The sequence below is a fragment of the Echiichthys vipera genome (assembly GCF_963691815.1).
Source record: "Echiichthys vipera genome assembly, chromosome: 12".
Taxonomy (NCBI): domain Eukaryota; kingdom Metazoa; phylum Chordata; class Actinopteri; order Perciformes; family Trachinidae; genus Echiichthys; species Echiichthys vipera.
In genome coordinates, this window is record NC_139837.1 from 5,816,592 (window position 1) to 5,836,934 (window position 20,343).

At 43.5% G+C, this 20,343-nt stretch overlaps 1 protein-coding gene across 3 annotated transcripts in view; it reads left to right on the forward strand.

Annotated features, from left to right (window-relative positions):
- fndc3ba (fibronectin type III domain containing 3Ba) overlaps nucleotides 1-20,343 on the forward strand; it is a 102,166-nt gene that overhangs the window by 40,835 nt on the left and 40,988 nt on the right. For all 3 annotated transcript variants that reach the window (XM_083924056.1, XM_083924054.1, XM_083924055.1), the window contains exons 4-7: nucleotides 6,494-6,570; nucleotides 10,160-10,391; nucleotides 10,541-10,709; nucleotides 10,948-11,075. In XM_083924056.1, the coding sequence (XP_083780182.1) occupies nucleotides 6,494-6,570; nucleotides 10,160-10,391; nucleotides 10,541-10,709; nucleotides 10,948-11,075 (606 nt within the window). The remainder of the gene's footprint in view (nucleotides 1-6,493; nucleotides 6,571-10,159; nucleotides 10,392-10,540; nucleotides 10,710-10,947; nucleotides 11,076-20,343) is intronic.

A 20,343-nucleotide genomic window follows, 5' to 3' on the forward strand; every position in this document is an offset into this window, starting at 1 on the left:
ATTTCAAAAGTGTTAGTCCTAAATTTTGTGTCCATAATAAAAACGACACCTGCTGTTTTTGAAGGGATTGATAACACAGAAATAAAATGGTACAGGAAACATTACTCTTTAGCTGACAAAGTGTCACTTTTATCAGCTGCGTTGTCAAAACGCTAGCAAATTATAGATCGATAAATTGACCATGGAAGTCATCGGTCCGGCTTTCATTCTTTCACTTTTAATGTGTTTCTTATCAGATTCAGGTGAAAATAAATCTGACAGTAAATGCAAAATGGGCTGCACGGTGGTGTAGTGGTTAGCACTGTCGCCTCACAGTGAGAAGGTTCCAGGTTCGCATCCCGACTGGGGCCCCTCTGTGTGGAGTTTGCATGTTCTCCCCGTGTCTGCGTGGGTTTTCTCCGGGTTCTCCGGTTTCCTCCCACAGTCCAAAGACGTGCACGTGTTCGGTTCATTGATGACTCTAAAATTGCCCGTAGGTGTGAATGGTTGTCTGTCCCTGTTTGTCTCTATGTGCCCTGTGATAGACTGGCGTCCTGTCCAGGGTGGACCCAAACGCCCAATGTCAGCTGGGATCGGCTCCAGCACCCCTGTGACCCCGACCCTGGGATAAGCGGTTGAAGATGAATGAATGATAAATGCAATATACGACTTCCATGGTAATTTATCTCTAGAGACAGTAAAGTTGGGTTCCAGAGGTTGAATTGAAGAACTTTATGACTTCAAAACTAGTTACTTCTGTTTGGCAGCATTTTGGCATTTTTTCAAACTTGAAAAAATGTTCCACCTCGTTTGTGCAAAATCACCTTTGATTTGTTGATGTTGTTGATCACCCAACATTTTTTCAAGTTTTGTTGCACAATGCTTATTATTTAACTTTTTTTTAAAAAACATAATCTGCTTGCAAGAGCGCGTGCTTCATTTGAAATATGAGGCTGAGCCATTGGAGAAGTAAAATACAGCCCTGGATTTACAAGCCTCATAGTGATTGTTTCTTCTTCTCGCTTTAATGTGCTGATGTCAGACGTTGATGAAGTCGTCATGGCATTGATGCTTTCTCGTTCTCTTATGGCATTGGTATGCAATGTTGCGCTTAGAGGCTTTAAGTCGTGGGGGCTCACTCGTCCTGAGGAATGTGCTTACACATACCTATGCAAGCATAAACACACACACACACACACACACACACACACACACACACACACACACACACACACACTCGCACTCGCACTCACACAGTCATTACAGTAAGACCCAGTGTTTAAACGTAGCAACTTTCAAGCTTATGATTTACATTCCACAGCAAATCGGCAGCCCGCTCAAATTACAGACTGTCGCACAGAACACAGCGTCAGGATCAGAAGTGTTTTTGTGTGCGTGTAAGTGTGCGTGTAAGTGTGCGTGTAAGTGTGCGTGCGCGTGCGTGAATGTTAAATGCACATGTGAATAGGTGTTTTCTCCATGCATATCCAGCGCATAAGCTGTGTTTGCATTTGTGCATGTCTATGAATGCGTGTTTGTGCATGCGAAAGCTTCTGCCTCAGTCTGCCGAGTGTTGGTGTGGTTACTGAGGGCAGGGCAGGGCAGCGCAGGAAGTCCTGACTTCCTCCTCCATCACTGAGCCTCACCCTGCCCCCGGCAAAGATGTCCGCCGGACTTGACTCACCGGAGATGGACCGGCTCTCTTGTGTGTGTGTGTGAGTGTGTGTCTGTGTATTTAGTACCACTCCGGGATGTGAAAATACAGTTCACTGTACTATTTTAAAGTTGTCTCCCATATTTCCTGCTACAGGAGGCTCCCTCTTCCCTCTCTATCTCTCTTTTTTTATCCTGTCTGTCTTCCACTCTTTTTTTCACTTTCTTTGTCTCCTTTTCTCTCCGAGAGAGCTGTATCAGTTGGGATCTAAGGGGATTTATATAATTTTTTAGATCTTAAATCCGACAGTAGACTGTGTGTGTGTGTGTGTGTGTGTGTGTGTGTGTGTGTGTGTTTATATATTGGCCAGGCAGTAGAGGAAGCTGTCGTGGGAGTGTCTTGCTCTTGGAGCTTCGAGGACAGATAACATTACCCTGCTGATGCTTACATAACTTCCAGGCAACGCCACGTCACAACTGACCCAGACACAGACACATGCACAGATGTGCGCGTATGCACACACACACACACACACACACACACACACACACACACACACACACACACACACAGTAATACGAATACTTATCTAGATTTGACAGCGGCCTCCAAGATTGTGTGTGTGTGTGTGTTGTACTTTAAAGATCCCGATTATTTTAAGTGTGTTTATTCAGTAACACTGTTTTTTTGTCTGCGTGTTTTTGGGAAATCCATCTGAGTCCAGTTGTTTTCGTATGTAGGTCAGCTCATAAACAGGCTCCTTTGGTCTGATACCAACACCACACACACACATGCCTTCCCAAGAGGGTCTGCGTTTCCTTTCAATGTGGTAGCCACATGTGCGGGGCGGAAATGAAGGGAGAGAGAAAGTGTCTCACTTCTTTCTGAAAGCTCACTGCTGCTTCAGTTCCATGAACAGACTGAAAACACATAGTTGCTGAGATGCGTAGATGAGTGTGTGTTTATGCAGTGTGCATTCGTTTGTGCATTATTGCGGATGTAAGTGCTTGGGCGTGTGTGTGACCAGGATTCTTTTTGTTTTGGAGTGTGTGTGTGTTGTGCTTTGGGGGCCCAGTCGCAGCTGTCTTTGACAGCTGTATCATGGGAAACATCTGATGAAATGTTGCATCATCTCCTCTGAATGTGTATGTGTTTCATGTATGTATGGACAGCTGGGCTAAATCACAAGTTTGTGTTCCTGTATTTCTTTATCTTTATATTTTTATTTAAAGTGAGCATATGTGACTGTATATGTATGTGTATATATGTGTGTGTGTGTGTGTGTGTGTGGGGGGGGGGGGTGTAATATGAAACAGGATGTTTACCATGGACATGGTCATTGGAAATTCTTGTGTAAATCTTTGATAACAAACTTTCTAAGGTGAGACTTAACTGTGTGTGTGTGTGTGTGTGTGTGTGTGTGTGTGTGTGTGTGTGTGTGTGTGTGTGTGTGTGTGTGTGTGTGTGTGTGTGTGTGTGTGTGTGTGTGTGTGTGTGTGTGTGTGTGTGTGTGTGTGTGTCTGTGTGTGTCTGTGTGTGTCTGTGTGTCTTTTTATTTCACCCTAAGCTTGGGTTCATAGTTGCTCTTAATTTCTACATTTAACAAATGTTATAATGTATTTTGCCCTTTTTTTTCACTGTCATTGTAATTTGTTCTGCAATACTGTTGCTCTCGCTCCTCGTGATAACAGAGGACGACAGACACAACATCTCTGTCTTCCTCACCGCTCTTCCCTGCTGTGTGTCAGTGTTGTTGTTGTTGTTTTGTCTTTCTTTGTTAAAGTCACTTGTCATCATTCCTGTGGTCATCTCGGTTGCTTTAGACAGTGACTTTCAAAAAGGCGCACATGTCACTAACTCCCAAAATGAATGCACACTTGACCACAGACCTCACAATTATTTCAGTGACCATCGCAGGAGGAATGTTAAGTCATATACGTGGTATTGAATTTTAGTGCACTCTCCTTAACCAGATAACAGGAGTGAGAGAGACACCTGGCCTTACGATCGCGTCAGGGACTATCCGTCATAGTAAATATAAGGTGATTCCTGCAGAATGTAGCATTTTAAGTTGGTACCATTAGTACAAGTATAGAAAAATCAACATTCAAAACTGAGAAGCATTTTACATTTTAAGCCACTTAATTGTATTTTGCAGGAAACGTGCTGGGCAGTTCCTCTTGCATAAACTAACCAAAAAGTATTAATAATTATTGATTCTTTATCATGTTGTTCACTGTTAGCTCTAAGGGCCGGTTGTCATGGTCTTCCATCATTATGTTTTACATCTGAAAAAACAAAACTTTCAATAGCTAGTGTGTAGGAGTCATTCATGTAGATGGAAGCATTTTGTAAAAAGTAAACATAGGTGGTTATAATTTTGAGAGAAACACTGGTCTCTTTTGTTTTTGGAATAAGGTTTTCCATTTTAAATAGGAGTATTGGTGAAATTGAGTAACTCCTCATTGGGCCAGATTACACATGCTTTTGCCCTTCAGTTGCTCAGGTAATACAGTCATCCCATTTGCAGGATATGACCTCATAACCGATCCCTGACCTGACCTCTCCGGTAGTCGGAAGCGGAAGAAGCAACAGATGGAAGATGAGAAGGGGGTGGGTGAAGTTTGTTAGCTGTGTTGTCTGGGATTCCAGCAGGATTAGGCAGAGGAAGTCGTGACTCTGTTTGTGGTGCTTATAGGGCAAAGCTGGAGAGTCCAGAGAGTGACGTTATGGACCACACTCACTTTTATGTATACACACACACACACACACACACTCACACACACACACACACACACACACACACACACACACACACGCATGTGCACAATAACAGCCACTTGAGTACACACACGTTCACCTGCTTGATTATCCTGAGCTTTTCTAAATGGCAAACAGACTGATACTATACGACTTACAGCAGTGTGTGCGTGTGTGCGAGAAAGAAGGGTAGCAGGACAAAGAGTGTCTTGTATTTTGGGGAGGGGTCGAGGAGTAGTTGGGCCTCTTGGGTCCAGTCTTGGGGGCCAGGGGTGTATGTGTGTCTGTGTGCGTGCGTGTGCGTGTGCGCAGAGGAATGCTGCTGTTTGCTGAGTGAAGAGGCAGCAGAGACTGTCCAAACACACGTCTGTTTGTCAAGAGTGGGTGTGTGTGTGTGTGTGTGTGTGTGTGTATGTGTGTGTGCGTGTGTGTGTGTGTGAGAGAGGGCCACTGAGACACATCGAGAGAGAGTGTGTATTTGGGACAGTGTGTGAGTAAGAGAGAAAGTGTGCTATGATAAGTGATGGAAAGCGGTTTAGAGGAGCTCTGTGTTTGTGTGTGTGTGTGTGTGTGTGTGTGTGTGTGTGTGTGTGTGGGTGTGTGTGTTCTCTCCATAATATGACCTTCTACTCAATGAGGACTTTCATAGTCTCCATGGTAGGGGAGCAGACAGGACTGAGAGAGGTCTGTCTCTTCATACCTGTGACCTACTCACTACCCAAACACAAACTAGTCCACACTGCAGACTGTGCTCAGGTTGTTTGTGTGTGCGTAGGTATGTGTGTGTGTATTTACTGTACTGTACGTGTTTGTTTGGCTGGTGAGAGGTCAGGGAGGTGGGTGAGAGATGGAGGAATGGAAGAAAAGAGGGTATGATTCAGGGAGGGTGATGGAAAGAGGGGTGAAAAAAGGGGGAGAAAGCTACTCGTAGAAATAAGTAAGGATGAAGTAGGAAAAGGAGGAGAGGATGAAGTGAGTAATAATTCAAAAGAAAGGAGGCAGTGAAGGATGTGAGTAATAGGTGAAGGGAGGATCATGCAGGAGGAATTCCTAGAGAAGGGATGAAGGAAGAGGGGAAAAGAGGGGGAAAAGATGGAAAGAAAAGCAGAATGAAGTGAGTAAGAGGAGAAGAGTGGATTCTGGGATGGATGGAAGAATAAGTGATGGACAGAGAGAGAGGTTGTTGGAGGGAGGAATGTATGGATGGAAGGAGACTGGGTGAAAGGGAGAGAGGGGATGAGAGAAGGGGGTGGGGGGGGGGGTGGGGTGGATTAAAGGGTCAGTTCATCTAAATTACAAAAGGAAAAAACCCTTTACTTAGCTACCAGAGCTCAGTGAGGTGTTTTTTGTATATTGGGTGAAATAACCGATTTAAAGGAAATTAGGTTTTAGAATATTCAACATATGACAGAAACTATTAGTATCATACTTGTGTTTGGTAGTAGTGGCCTCTGTGTGTGTGTGCGTGTGTGTGTATGTGTGTGTGTGTGTGTGTATGTGAGCGTGTGTGTGTGTGTGTGTGTGTGTGTGTGTGCGTGCGTGTGCGTGTGTGAGCGTGTGTGTGTGTGTGTGTGTGTGGCTGTGTGACTGTGTGCACAGTGTAATTTCTGAGGCCAGGTCTGCCTCCAGCTATCCCAATGGGGTCCCGATGACTTTACCAGCCGCAGACCTCCATTGCAGAGAGACGGAGGAAGAGAGAGGAGGAGAGATTTTGGGGGGGGGGGGTATGGATTGTGGAAAAGTCAACATCATTTTCAATCTGCTAATTCTATTAGATTGTCTTGCTTCTCCTTCAGAGCTGAGGTTTTCTTATTTCAGTGAGCGGGTCATGTGCCCTCATGTGTTGTACATCCATCCATCGTCATCCACCGAAAGCTTTGCCAGAAATAAGTGGAAAAGACTGACTTACATTTACAGCTGGTACATGTTGAATCACTGGAATATATTTTACAATAGTGTTCCACAATTTCTACTGGCCTGCCCCTCAATGTGTGTGGCTGTGTTTTTGTGTCCCTGCATGTGTACTGTTGATTGACGAATGTATATGAGGATTTACTTCAGCTGCCTGCTTGAGTAAATAACTCTTCTCCTCCTTTGCAGGTCCTGCTGAGGTTCCCATGATGTCCCCGAATGGATCAATCCCCCCCATCCACGTACCCCCAGGATACATCTCACAGGTTTGTTTTTGTTGTTGTTCTTCTTCTGTGTGTGTGTGTGCGTGTGTGCGTGTGTGCGCGTGTGTGCGCGCGTGTGTGTGCGTGTGTGTGTGTGTGTGTGTGTGTGTGTTTCATCTATCTGATCCGCTGAGGAAGACCAACACAGAGTGTGCCACTGTGTTTGTGGTTTCTTTTCTGAAAATATGCCATCAAGCACAAGTATAAAAACCTGCCATAATATCTTTCCAAGGCAAATATATTCAGTATTTATTTCATTAGGTATCAGTTCACAGATTTGTTTCAATTTACTGATGCTTGTTTCTGTAAAATTCCTTAAATGCGATAAGGAAAAGGAAATCAAATGGTTTATTTGCAGCCGGAAAATCGGTTGCATTGCAAATGTGGATGTGCAACATGAGAGGTTTGAAGCAAATGTGGAGTACAGCAGGACTAGCTCATAGACCTAACTGGGTTTTTTTTTTTCAACTTGAGTGTTAGTGTCTACCAGGGCTGCCCAACCCTGCTCCTGGAGGGCCACTGTCCTGCATGTTTTAGGTTTTTCTCTGCTCCAACACACCTGAATCTAATGATGTGCTCGTTATCAAGCAGCTGAAGCTTGTCACAGGTTTGAAAATTGTTAGATTGAAGTATGTTAGAGCAGAGAAACCTAAAACATGCAGGACAGTGGCCCTCCAGGAGCAGCATTGGGCATCCCTGGTGTATACCTATCAGGATTGGATCAAGTTCAATTCAGTTCAATTCAATTTTATTTGAATGATTTACATAGACCCAACAATTCCCCCGTAGAGTACGGTGGCAACCCTTCCCTATAACAGGCAGGAGCGTCATCATCAGACTGTTTGTGGAGAGCCTGTGCACGTCAATCCTAGAAATGTTTCGATTCCAGTTTTTCCTTACTGATTCCAATATCTAAACCAGCATATTGACCCATACTGAGAACCGACCCAATACCAGTGCATTATGTATGTATATACAGTATATTGTTATTATGGATGTGATATGATTGCTGTCATTGTTGTATGGCCTTGCTAAGGATTGAATAACATGAACACATACATACAGAGAACCAATGCCCTAGAACAGGGGTGTCAAACTCAAATTCACAGTGGGCCAAATGTAAAGACTGGGACAAAGTTGTGGGCCAAACTTAATATTAACTAAAAAAATAAAAATAAAAAAAGACTGCAAATGTGCATGTTTTCCCTTCTCTCCAGATATGTAATGTTGAACCTTTCCAGTGCATGTCCTTGTACTTGTCGTGGTGTTTCTTATTTTATGTTGTGTTGTTACAGCCATGGTGGCTCTGCAGACAAGACAAACAGGTCGTTACCTTATGATCTTGAGGGTCAAATATAATTACACCGCGGGCCAGATTTGGCCCACGGGCCTGAGTTTGACACCCCTGCCCTAGAACTTTGTTTATAGGCTCGTCTGACGGTCAGTCATAACTGAAAAAGAACATAAATAAACTATTTTAAAGTAGATTTCTTTCTGCGATAAATTACATGGTATCGGATCCATGTAGACTTGCGTCGGGCATTACACCAATCCTGGCTGCTGCACTTTAGAAAGAGAAGTAACCAAGGCAGCCTCCTCCACCAACAGAGCACAGAGTAGGAATGTGCTGAATTTCAGGTGTTGGGGGGGCGGGGGGCGGGGGGGAGTGACTCTCTTTTTTGTGTGTTTGTTTAAGAGAGAGCGAGAGTCATCTCTAACAGATGTCCTCGCAACAACAGAAAGATGAGAAAAATCTCCCGTAGCCGGGATGTTATCAGTGGGCTTTTAAAAAAACAAGTTGGACATTATGAATTAGTAAAGGTTGGCTTCGCCGTGTTACTGGTGTGGAGGGGTAAAAGGTTATTGAATCAACAATAGTCTGTCCTCACAAATATAGTGTTACAAATACATCTGTGGTCTGCATGTGGTGCAACTGTGCTCGTATGCCAATGGAAGTCAGGTCATTGGCTCACCGTGGGTGTGTGTGTGTGTGTGTGTGTGTGTGTGTGTGTGTCTGTGTGTTTGTCTATGTGTGTGTCTGTGTGTGTGTTAGTAGGGACTAGGCCAAGTGTGAGCGGGAAACACTGTCACTCTTACGTAAACATGCCTGATAGGGGAGACAGGCACTGGGTGGGTAGGCTTTTGTGGGGTTAAGGGTGGAAGAAGGGATGGATGGAGAAAGAGCACTGCGGTGGAGGAAAGTAGTGCATTGACAGATAGATTTTGCATGTGTGTGCGTGCCTGTGTGTCCTTCGTGGTTTGTGCTAATGGCTGCATTGTGACGGTGGGTTGTGTGTATGCACAGGTGCATGCATATTTGTATGTCCCTTCCAGTTTTTTATTATTTGTAATACGTGTGTTTTTGCCAGTAAATGTTGCGTGGGTGTGTAGGTCGGATCCACATGTACTCATGCAGGGACTTTGCCCTTGTTTTCCTGTAAACACTCTGTTTTTCTTCTCTGCCGCAGAGAAGGGGATGAGGGGGCCTCCTCTTCCTCCTCCTCCTCTTCTCCCCCACTCTCAGTTTTTCTCACTCGGATTAGTTCTGTAACCCTCTTCTTCCCCTCCTGACCCCCTTTAATACTCTCCTCCGTTTTCTGTCGTATTCTGGCACTGTTGCTCTCAGTGTGTGTGTGTGTGTGTGTGTGTGTGTGTATGGGGGGGGGGGGGGGGGTCATTTGGTGTGAATGTGTGTGTGCGTGTGTTGCAGTTGTTGTTGATGTTGTTGTTAGGGACCAGCAGATGACTTCCCCTCTCTGCAGGGAGTGTGTGTTTGCTCCCCTTGGAATGCAGGCCTGTGAAAGTGTCTGAATAGTTGGTGTGTGTGTGTGTGTGTGTGTGTGTAAATGTGACAGTGAATACATGTATGGAATCTATGGTAATTAAAGGCAGTCCTTTGAAAGTAGTTGTTATTGAAATCTGCAGTCCATCTGATGACAACATATTGCGGCACTTGTTTTCACCATATAAAGGGCCAAAGCATCCTGTTAGCACAGTGTCCCGCTTGTTAAATAAATTATGCAATTAATTCCTTTATTAGATAGGCACCATTTGACAGACAGGGCACCTGCTCTTCTCTACTTTGTTAGAGAAGGTACTCCTGGGCTGTTAAATATTTAAAATAACTTTAAAAGATAGACATTTAGAGATAAAGAATATTAGAATGTTAAAGGGCTAGTTTGACAATTTGGGAAATATGGTCATTCATTTTTTCGCCAACAGTTAGGCAAGAAGATTAATACCTGCTGGCTGTAGCTTTTGTATGTACAGAAATGAGAGCGGTATCAATCTAATCATTTAAGGCAATAAGCACATTTCCCAAATTGTTGAACTATTCCTTTATTTTATACCCCTTCTGATTAATAATCTGTACATTATCCACTGACGTCAAATACAAAATGCCAATTAGAAACTAAATAATAAAATACAAACTGATTCCTGAACCCCTATGAGCGAGCACTATCCAGGGAACCCTCACAGACTGTGTGCAAAATGTCTTTGTACTGTTAACTGTGAACTGTGACTTCCTGATACATATGTTTCCTCCTCTTACACTCGCTTCCCTTTCTCTTCTTCTGTGTCTCCTGCACAGGTGCTGGAGGATAACACAGGGGTCCGCCGGGTGGTAGTGACCCCCCAGTCTCCAGAATGCTACCCTCCCTCCTACTCTCCGGCCCTCTCCCCCACACACCACCTGCCCCCCTATCTGGCTCATCCTCACTTCATCCCCAATTCTCACTCTTTCTACCCCCCTGTCAGCCCAGGGGACCTGCCCCCCCACCAGTACTACCAGCACCACCTTCCTCCCATGTATGGTGATCCAGGTACTGACATGCTGACTGGACTCTATTCTAATGCCAAAATAAAATCTGCGGATTTATGTGGAATTAATTTAATTATTAATACAATTAAAAATGTGCTTGGTATAGATTTTTTTGTGACATCAATTCTCGTTCCCCCTCTTCTCTGTCAGAAATCATCCCAGTTTATGGGATGTCTAACTACATAAGCAGAGAGGAGACATACAGTAAGCCACAGCCCAAGAAGATAAAGGAACAGAGACTAGAGCGACAGAATCGACTTAACTCCCCTCCCTCCACTCTGTATAAGGGCAGCCTGGGGCCAGCACACAATGGATACAGGTGACCTTACTGCTTCTGTGGTCCTCTGTGATCGGCTTTGACTAGATTGTCTTTTTTATATATGCTAAATTAACTGTCGTTTAATGTTTGTACCAACTGAAGCGATCCTTCACTCTAGTCAAATGTGGACCTGGATGCAAAATATTGATAAGATATTTCAAAGTTTTGGCTCTGAAGATTTTTTATTTTCTTTCTGTATCTAACATTAAATGCTTTTATAACTTTATTTGTCATGCAGCAACAAATCACACGCCCCGTCGCTTGGGTCAGCGGGGTCAGGGGGCGGACTGGGCAGTCCGGGAGGGAAGAAGCCAGAGAGACGACGCAGCAGTCCACGAAACAGTGAACCAGAGACACACACACAAGGTAGGACTGATACACACACACACACAAAGAATTTAGAGGGACCAGCACACACTGTTGATGCAACAACAGCTCACAGTAGGTTTGAATGTTTTCATTTCCAGAAAGCCCACAGGGACAGATACTAAATCCAAAAGGGCTAAATCAAAGGATTATAGTGCAGTGTGTATTTCTAGTTTGGATTTTAAGAATTGCAACCCAAAAGTAACAGCATGGAAACAAACTCTATTATTTGGCCATCCGTTTAGTTTTCCATTGCTGCCAGTCATAAAACATCACTAAAACGCCCTTATGCTCAGAATAGTGGACATCCCAACATACAACCCAATCAGCTCATATCTCTTTGTGGAACTTGTATCCTCGATGACCTCTCTCTCTCTGTCTTTATGTGACTGGCTTTGTCCTCTTTTTTTATAACACACCTTTCGTTCCTCTCTTTCTCTTGCTCTTTTTTTCTCACAGAAAGTCACCCCAAAAAAAAAAAAAAAAAAAAATTAATGGATGTATGTTTGCAGCCTCAATGAGGTGAAGGGTTCTGGGTAGGGGTTAGGGTTGGGGGTTTAGTGGTGGAGGGGATTGAGGTGGGAAGGGTGGGGAGGGGGGTATGAGAGGTTGTCTGGGTAACCACATAGCTGAACCCGTCCCTGAGCGCTATCGTTTTACCCTCGCTACAATACCGTCCTTGTTGGTGAAGGCAGAGCCGAGGGGGGGGGGGGGTGGTGGGTGGGAGAGAGAGAGAGAGAGAGAGAGAGGGGAGAAGGGGGGCGGGGGGTCACATACCTGTAGAGTCCTGCTTGAGATGAAGGAAACCTTTGAGCTCACACACACACACACACACACACACACACACACACACACACACAAAAGTGCCCATGTGCAAAGACATGAGGGCGCACACACCTATTATGGTCTTTAATGACATTTCTTTTGACACGTCAGATGTGTGTCTAAGTTATTAAACAGAGCAGCGTATCTCATTTATACACATACACGCACACATACACACAAAGTTAGAGGTGACGACCGAATAACATAACAAGACACATCAATGCATCTAGTCCCTCGCTCCAACTGTCAAACCCATAAAACGTTTGTTGCCTTAATTTTTAGTCCCTCACAGCATGGTGTTGGATCAGAAGATCTCGGTCATCATCAGGTGTGGGAAAGTGTGTGTTTCGCAAATAATCCATGAGAATGGTTTCAGATTTGAGCATAACTCAAATGATCCTGTGCTCTACATATGAAGAAAGTCTGAACATTTTGTAACCATGTTGTTTCGTGATTTCATTTAAGTGGTTACAGAATAGTCATGTACTGTATATAATATATTGTTTGATTGTTTGTTCTGCATTACATTCAGCAGCAACAACTCCTTCCAGAAAAGTCTTTACTAGTTAGTTTGAACAATCCACAAGAAAAAAATCTGATAAACAGAGCTAGGAATATTAGTTAATTAATATATTACTTGATTTAACTGACAGCCGATTTGATAATTAATTCATTATTTAAGTAATTTGTAAGCAACAATACGTTACATTCTTTGTTTTCAGCTTCTCACATGTGAGTATTAAATACTTTTCTATTTTTAATTAGAGATGCACCGATCCAATACCCGGATCGTATATCGGCTCCGATATTGACTAATCAGCTGGATCGGATATCGGATGAATGAGGCAGATCCAGCATTCTGATCCAGTCATTTCTTTTTTTATTAATATAATACACAGCAATATAGTTTACAGCGATCTAGTCACTTCGGTTCCATGTTTGCAAGTACATTTATATCTGTCTTATAGATATGTCTTAATTTGTTAACTTTTTTTAACAAGGCTAAATGTTTTAATCAAGCCTGATGCCCTTCACTCACATGGCAAGGTATACAGTTCATTCATTCAACAGTAGGATCGGGTATCGGGTATCGGGTATCGTGTATCGGGTATCGGTATCGGCCGATACGCTCAGCCCAGGTATCGGTATCAGATTGGAACGGAAAAAACTGGATCGTTGCATCTCTTTTTTTAATATCATCCTAAATTAAGTATATTTGGCTTAACAAAACTAGCAAAAACTAGTTGTCAGATGAATTATTATTGAAAATAATGACAAGTTGAGGCCCTACTGTTCACCGCAAGGTCTGTGAGGTATCAAGGGTAATGTGGAATTCACATCATTGTAGAATGCACTGTATCGCGCTGGAGGCAGAATGATTTGCATAGTTTTTGAGGTGGATATGTAATAATCAGAAAAAAAGCACTACCAGATTACACGAAGATGTTATTGATGATGTGATCGAATCATTTCTCACACGCTCCAATGTATTTAAACCAGCACACATACATTCGTAAAGTGTGGTGCATGTGCAAGTCTGGACATCTGCAAATGCATAAAACAAACATACATAAGAGGACTTGACTGCATTGCAGTTGGGGAAAAGCTTCTTACGATCCACACACACACACACACACACACACACACACACACACACACACACACACACTAGGCCAACATGGAACAGGAAAACAATGTTGAGTATCACTGTTTCAAGTATCACACATAGTACTCAGACAACACATGATAACACACGACAGACATGAGCATGTCGTCAGTTGTCTGTTCTGGTCTGCCAGGGTCTCAGTACAGGGCTGGAGATCAGGCTGAGTCAGCTAGATGTACAACACAACATACACACACACACACGCACGCACACACACACACACACTCACACACACACACACGTATGCACAAACACCCCGTGACTGGGCTTCCTGTAAAACAATCAGAGCATGAGGGTCCAGAGGATTGGCGGGAGGTAGGGGAGGGCAAGCAGAGAGTGGAGAGGAATGTAGGATTTGAAGGACAGACGAGAGAGGAGGGAGATGGATGGAAGGTTTGTGAAAAGAAAAAAAAATTGAACCAGAACTTCTACATCAAAGGAAACAGAGAGATGGAAAGACGAGAGAGACAGAGAGTTTAAGAGCAGAGTACAAACATTCCGACAAAGTTGCTGCTTGGCCCGGTGCATCCAAGTATGGTCCAACCCAGAATACCACACACACACACACACACACACACACCCGCCTACGCTTTGCCCTTGATGCCCTTTGCGCTGTGTGTGCATGTGTGTGTGGCTCTTGCCCCAGTGCCAGTAAGGCAGCAGGCTAACTTGGCGAGCACAGTGTCCATTCCCCAGTAAAGTCAGCTCCACAGGCCCTTTTCCTTAGAACTGAGCTACTTGCTGAGCAGAAACAGATGTGGGCCCCCGTCCCCTCGGCTCCTCCATCTTGGCTCTGCATCATCACCACTACAGATCCCGTCCCTCACTCGGAGAAACTGGGATTTCAGCAGAAGCAGATGGGCCAGCACCCTCAGCTCCTCCATCTTGGTTCTACGTCATTTGCCAAGTGCTGTGAATTCAGGAGAAACCAGATGTGCGCAGTGACTGCTGTGTCCACCATGTTGGCTCTGTTGAATGTGATGTGAGGAAGATAAGAAGGGTCAGAGATATTACAGTGGTGTACTGCTTTGGTATAGTAACTGTGAAACATCTATCTATGATGTAGAGGGACAATTTTAACTTGAGTTCAAATTATGCATAGCTAACATTCCTTTCTTTTTTACTGAAATGCACTTTGACTCTTTTAGGAATTCCTTAAAGTTGCACAATTGTCTTAGCCACAAAAATGTGCGGGGGGGGGGGGGGATTTCATGTGTCTTCAGTGTTGACACAGCGAATCCAAACCAAAAAAATCTGTAAAGATTTTTCTTCATTGCCAAACATAATGACAATGTGCCAAAAAGGATTGTTTTGAAACAAGGAAATCCTACTGGAATGCAGTCTCCTGGGAGTTTTTGGCACATTCTTTGCTTCAGACTTGATGACGCTCGTATACAATTTCTTTGAAATAATTTTTCTTCTGGCATATTCATCTAGGAATGCAAGTTTCTCCCCACCAGTACAGTTTGGTCTCCTTTTCCTGGTTTTAATAACCATGTTATTAAAGTACCAACTACTCTGCCATCAAGTTTTAAGCCGTTTCTCACCGGTGCGATGCCAAAATACGATGCAGGAATGAGGACTGTGCACACAGAGTCCAATGCAAATTACCCTGGCGAGGCAACCGTGGATCTGCTTAGGCTATGCGTGTCAGCGACACCCTCACCTGGAGGTAGTGTTCCCTGGAAGTATCCACAGGTGCGCCGCAGTCTCTTCGCTCAAAATGAATGAAGAGAACTGACCAGTAACTTGAAGCAAGATTCAGTGCAGCTCCGCATCATCTATGTTGGCTGGCTGATACCTTTAAAATGTAGCTTCAGGTACGTCTGTTAAAACACGGACGCAGACTTTTCTTCTCCTTTCAAGGCTTTAATGAGTGTTAGAAGCGGTACAAAACATGGGTATGTGTGCACACATGATTATAACTGATTAATTATTAGTCTCTGAAAAGCAGTCACCAGTCACTTTTCTCCTTTCTGTTGTTGTTGTTGATTAATTGCTTGATTTATTGGTCAATCATAAATTTCCGTAGGTGGAAATCCACTGCAATTTAGGCCTGTCTGAATTTTTTTCCCGGTTCACAAATGTTCCGCGGGAATATGCGAGCACTCATAACCCACTGAATCATTGTTTATCAATTTCCGGCAAAGTTTTTCAGACGGAAATCCCCGCTTACTGTGAAAAGGATTTTAACCCAAACGGATTTACCAGGGAAACTTTACTACGCCTTGGAGACTGAAGCTACGTTTACATGTGGCCAGCTATTTTTATAAACCAACATTTCGCCGTCTCCGTTTTCGAAAATAACATCATGCACACCTGTCCGTTTTCAGAAAAAATGTGTTTTCACTAACCCGTGTATATGCTGTCAAGAGTATGCCAAACCTGTATTTGGCAATGTATAGAGAAGGTCAAGCCCACCGTAGCCAATGATCCATGATCACCACAGCCAAATGAAAATGTACATACAGGTCACACCTATGACGCAGATGCACGTTCTGGTACATACTGTGACGTCAGCTTCGGGAAAATCCGGGTTTTTTTCGGTGTACATGCAAACGTAAGTGCAACTGGAGTTTTTCAAAATCTCCACTCTGGCCGGAGTTTTTTAGAAAGTATCGTTTTCAGCTGCGAATTCTCTGTTTGCGTGTAAAAGAAGGGCAGAAACTCAGGGAAATGTCTCTGTTTTTAAAAGTAACTGCGTACGTGTTAATGGGGGCCTCAGAAGTATTTTATTGAAGCCTACCTTAAAATATTTCTCGTAGCACCTAGCCAAGCTACCTTTCAGTCGAAAGCGGAGAGGATAATTGTAAATGCTAAAACATCTCCTGAGTACAGGGTCTGTAAGTCTGCATCTGTAGGTTTCCTCTCAGACAGAGCTTTAAAAAGGCGTGTTTGGTTTCATCCAATTCCTGGAAGCCTATGGGGTCATGATTATGTTAGTTGATCCCATAGACAGTCAACAATAAAGCTCAGATAGCCCAATATTGTTGTTTGACATAACTTTAGATCATATCAAATGCATAAAAAATGTCTGTCCTTAGGCATTTATTAATGTCTGACTCTGAGAAAGTGGGAAAACAGTAGAATTTCCCCACAATCAAATCTCTTTAACCAAATCACACACATTAAGGCAGTTCTATTTTAACTTCTTTTATTTCTTCTAATAACATCTCATCATTTTTATATATTCCATTCACTGAGCCTCCCCTGAAACTGTCTGGACCCCCCCTGGGGAGATCTGCCTCACACTTTGAAATCCTTTGCCTGAGTGTATGGACTGAGCAGATCTTATTTAATAACATCATCTTGTTAGCATTAAAAAAACATTTCTTAACAAGTCCATAACTGTATTATGCAGACTTCCCTGCTGATTAAGTTGCTTTGCTAATGAACTGACTGTGTTAGAGCAATGGTGGCAGTAAAAGCAGGCTTATAGAAGCACAATGTCCCGTAATGCTTTGGTGATGTCATCCTTGTTAACTCTAGTGGCCTTTGACCGAGTCATGACTCAGCCCTTATATTAACATCAAACCCCTCTCCCAGCTCCTCCTGCTGTAACTGTAGTAACAGGACTGGAAATGTGTGAAACGAGTGTGTCACACTTCCACCCTTCGCTTACTGGACTGTTTTGACGTGGATCGCCATGGCGATAATCTCTGCTCCCCCCCGCACAAACCCAAATACGGCCATGGTTTTAGGACAAGATGGAGGGCAGCGAGGTGGAAGAGAGAGGCTAGAAGAGGGAGGGAAAGAAAGAGATAAGACAAGGAAATAGGAAAGAGGAGAAATTGGGGAATGAAAAAGTCAAAAGGAGGGGGAAAGGGGAAACAGAGAGAGAACAAGGGATGGCTTTACCAGCAGAGGAATGTCTTTCCCGCTGATATCATGTAACAGGACTAGTGGGATTAGAAGGGGAGGTTGTTCTCGCCAATCACAATGAGTACACCAGACATTACCCCATCCAGCTGAATGAACCTTGTGATACAAGTGAACTCACCACACTATCGAACTACAGCACCCAACCACTCTGAATTAACCTGAACTGGGTTACATAATATTTTAAGTCCTTCCCACTGCTTCAGCAGGGTAAAACTGAGTTATGAAAAGACCAAGTGCACAAACCCCAGACATTCAGGGATTTACAGGTTCTGCGTGTAGTATAATATTCGGGTAATTTTGAAGCCAGCCATTACTTTATCACTTTGTCTGTCACTGGGCTGTGATTTTAAGGGTATTAGGAGGTTCACTTTTTACACAGCTAACATTTTGGGGAGTTCAGAGCCGATACTGGAGGCAGTGACAGCTTTAAAAAAACAAGTGAAAAAGTGGTTGGTGTTAACTCTGTCTGTCTCAGGTGAGTTAAGAAAGATTGAAATAGGACAGTTTGGTGGGAGGTAAAGTGCATAAAACATACATGTCTTACATTTGATCTGTAATATTGTGGACATATATCATCATTCCATCTGTTCACTCTTCTGTCTTTTCATATTTGCTCTTCTCTTTGTTGGCCTACCTCCATTTCTCTGCCAATCTCACTTTCCATCCGTCTTTCAGCCTCTCTCTGTCGATTAGTCTTCCACTCTGTCTGCCAGTCTGTAGTCACTCTTTCAAGACTTTTTGGGCTGAGCAGGGTCGAATGGGGTCAGGGTTCTGAGAAACTCATCCCCCATAATCCCTCGCTGGCTGGCCAGGTTGCTGCGCTGTTCGCAGCACGTACACACATACTTAAACACGTGCATACATGCACATTTATTCATGCTCTTCATGGAAAACTGGAGAGAGTTTTTGTGTCACTTGTCAGCTGAGGCGCTCATCTCTCTCCTCAGCGAGAGGCTGCACTGGACAATGTCCCTCTGTCTCTTTCTGTCTATGTTTACATGCACACATGAAACCCGGTTATTGAGAGAAATTAGGTTAAGGCAGGGAATCGGAGAATGCAATTACATGTGTTTATACTGGGACTTATTTATATTAGTTTCAGCTTAAGTTTGACTTTGGATTTATTTTGTTTGGACACATGAATAGTGATATTTCCTATGCATTGCTGCAATATAAATACTTTCTATGGTCCTTCGCATTCACATGCACATGCACCCTTGTAGAAACAGTTGTACATGGATTTTTCATTTACAGTACATGAACTCCAATGAATCAGGGTACTGCAGGAAGACAACAACAACCACGGTTCTTTATTTCCATCTCTTCCTGTCTGTGTTGGAGCTTGATTGTTGAATTTGAATGTAGATCTTTCCTCCGATCTAATTTACTCTCTTTCGCATTCTTACGCTACTTTTTCTCCATTTCTCTGTGCCGGTCCTTCTCCCCCTCTCTAATCCCCTTTATAAACGATCAGGGCTCTGACCATGAGAACCAAACGTTCACCATGACAACCGCAATTTCAGGCATGTCCCAACAACTTCTGCTGCTGTGTATGTGTGCGTGAGTGTAGCCCAGCTGTTGAACAGATGGAATGCTCACTATGCAGCAGATAATAGTGTGGAATCCGAGGTCTGTGCCCCTCTCTACCTCAATTTTCCTCTTCCCTCTCCTCCCTCTGTCCCCCCTCGTTTCTCTCTGTCCTCTTCTGTCTGTCCTCCCACTCATCGCCATCTCTCTCTCTCTCTCTCTCTCTCTCTCTCTCTCTCTCTCTCTCTCTCTCTCTCTCTCTCTCTCTCTCTCTATCTCTCTCTCTCTCTTTCTCTCTCTCTCTCTGTCTCTCTCCCTCTCCCTCACTTTCCGTCCAGCTGAGTGTCTGTTACTTTGCTTTGTTCTCCCTGATTAGAGGCTTCTTAAGATCATATCTCACTTTACAGGCTGTACACATACACACACACACACACACACACACACACATACACACACACACACACACACACACACACACACACACACATACACACACACACACACCGTTTGGCCCAGTATGTGTGTGGAGTGGGGGCTCAATGTGCACCACATTTTTCACATTTTTTTTCACCAGGCCTTAAAGGTCTTTTTCTGTCCCAGTGCAGACAGACTGCATATTCTTCTTTGCGTCATGCAAGAGGAATGCAACCTCCTCACTGTCAAAGTGGCTCAGTTTTATTGTAGCCCTGTATGCTAGTGACGTGACTAATAACGTGTGTAGGTGCACGGCATTGAGAAAGGACATGCCCATGTATTTGAGGAGGACTGGGAGAGCAGTGGGAGCGGGGCTAGAGACACAGTGAAGCTCACTTGTCGTTTTTTATGTGAATGTGTGTGCTTTCAAATTATCCAATGTGTATTTTCCTAGTTTGTCCCGTGGTGTAGAGTTACAGTGTGGAAGAGTTGTTTCAGGTGTTCAGGATTCAGGATAAGTGACTGGAAATTGGAGCCCTTTAAATGTTGGGATTGATATGAAAGTCTCCTGGTTGAGTCATCAGTACAAAAGATGAGCAACTTTGTTCTTTGATTAAGGTGAAGTTTGGAGAGATGTCAACTACACCTCCCAATGACAGTTTTAAGATTTTGAAGAATCCAATCATAGAGCTGAACATATCGTTGTGTGTGCCAATAACGGTTAACGAAAAGTGAAAAATAATGCTGATCAAACATTCCGCATTTAAAATGAATAGTTTCACTTTCATGAACTTTTTTGCTTGGTAGTCTTATGCTAAGTTAAGCTTACTGGCTGCCTGCTGTAGCTTCATATTTAGCTTACATACATGAGCGTGGCATCAATCATCTTATCTAACTCAGTAAGAAAAAAGTGTATTTCCCCAAAAGTTGAACTATTCTTCTAAGATGACGAAG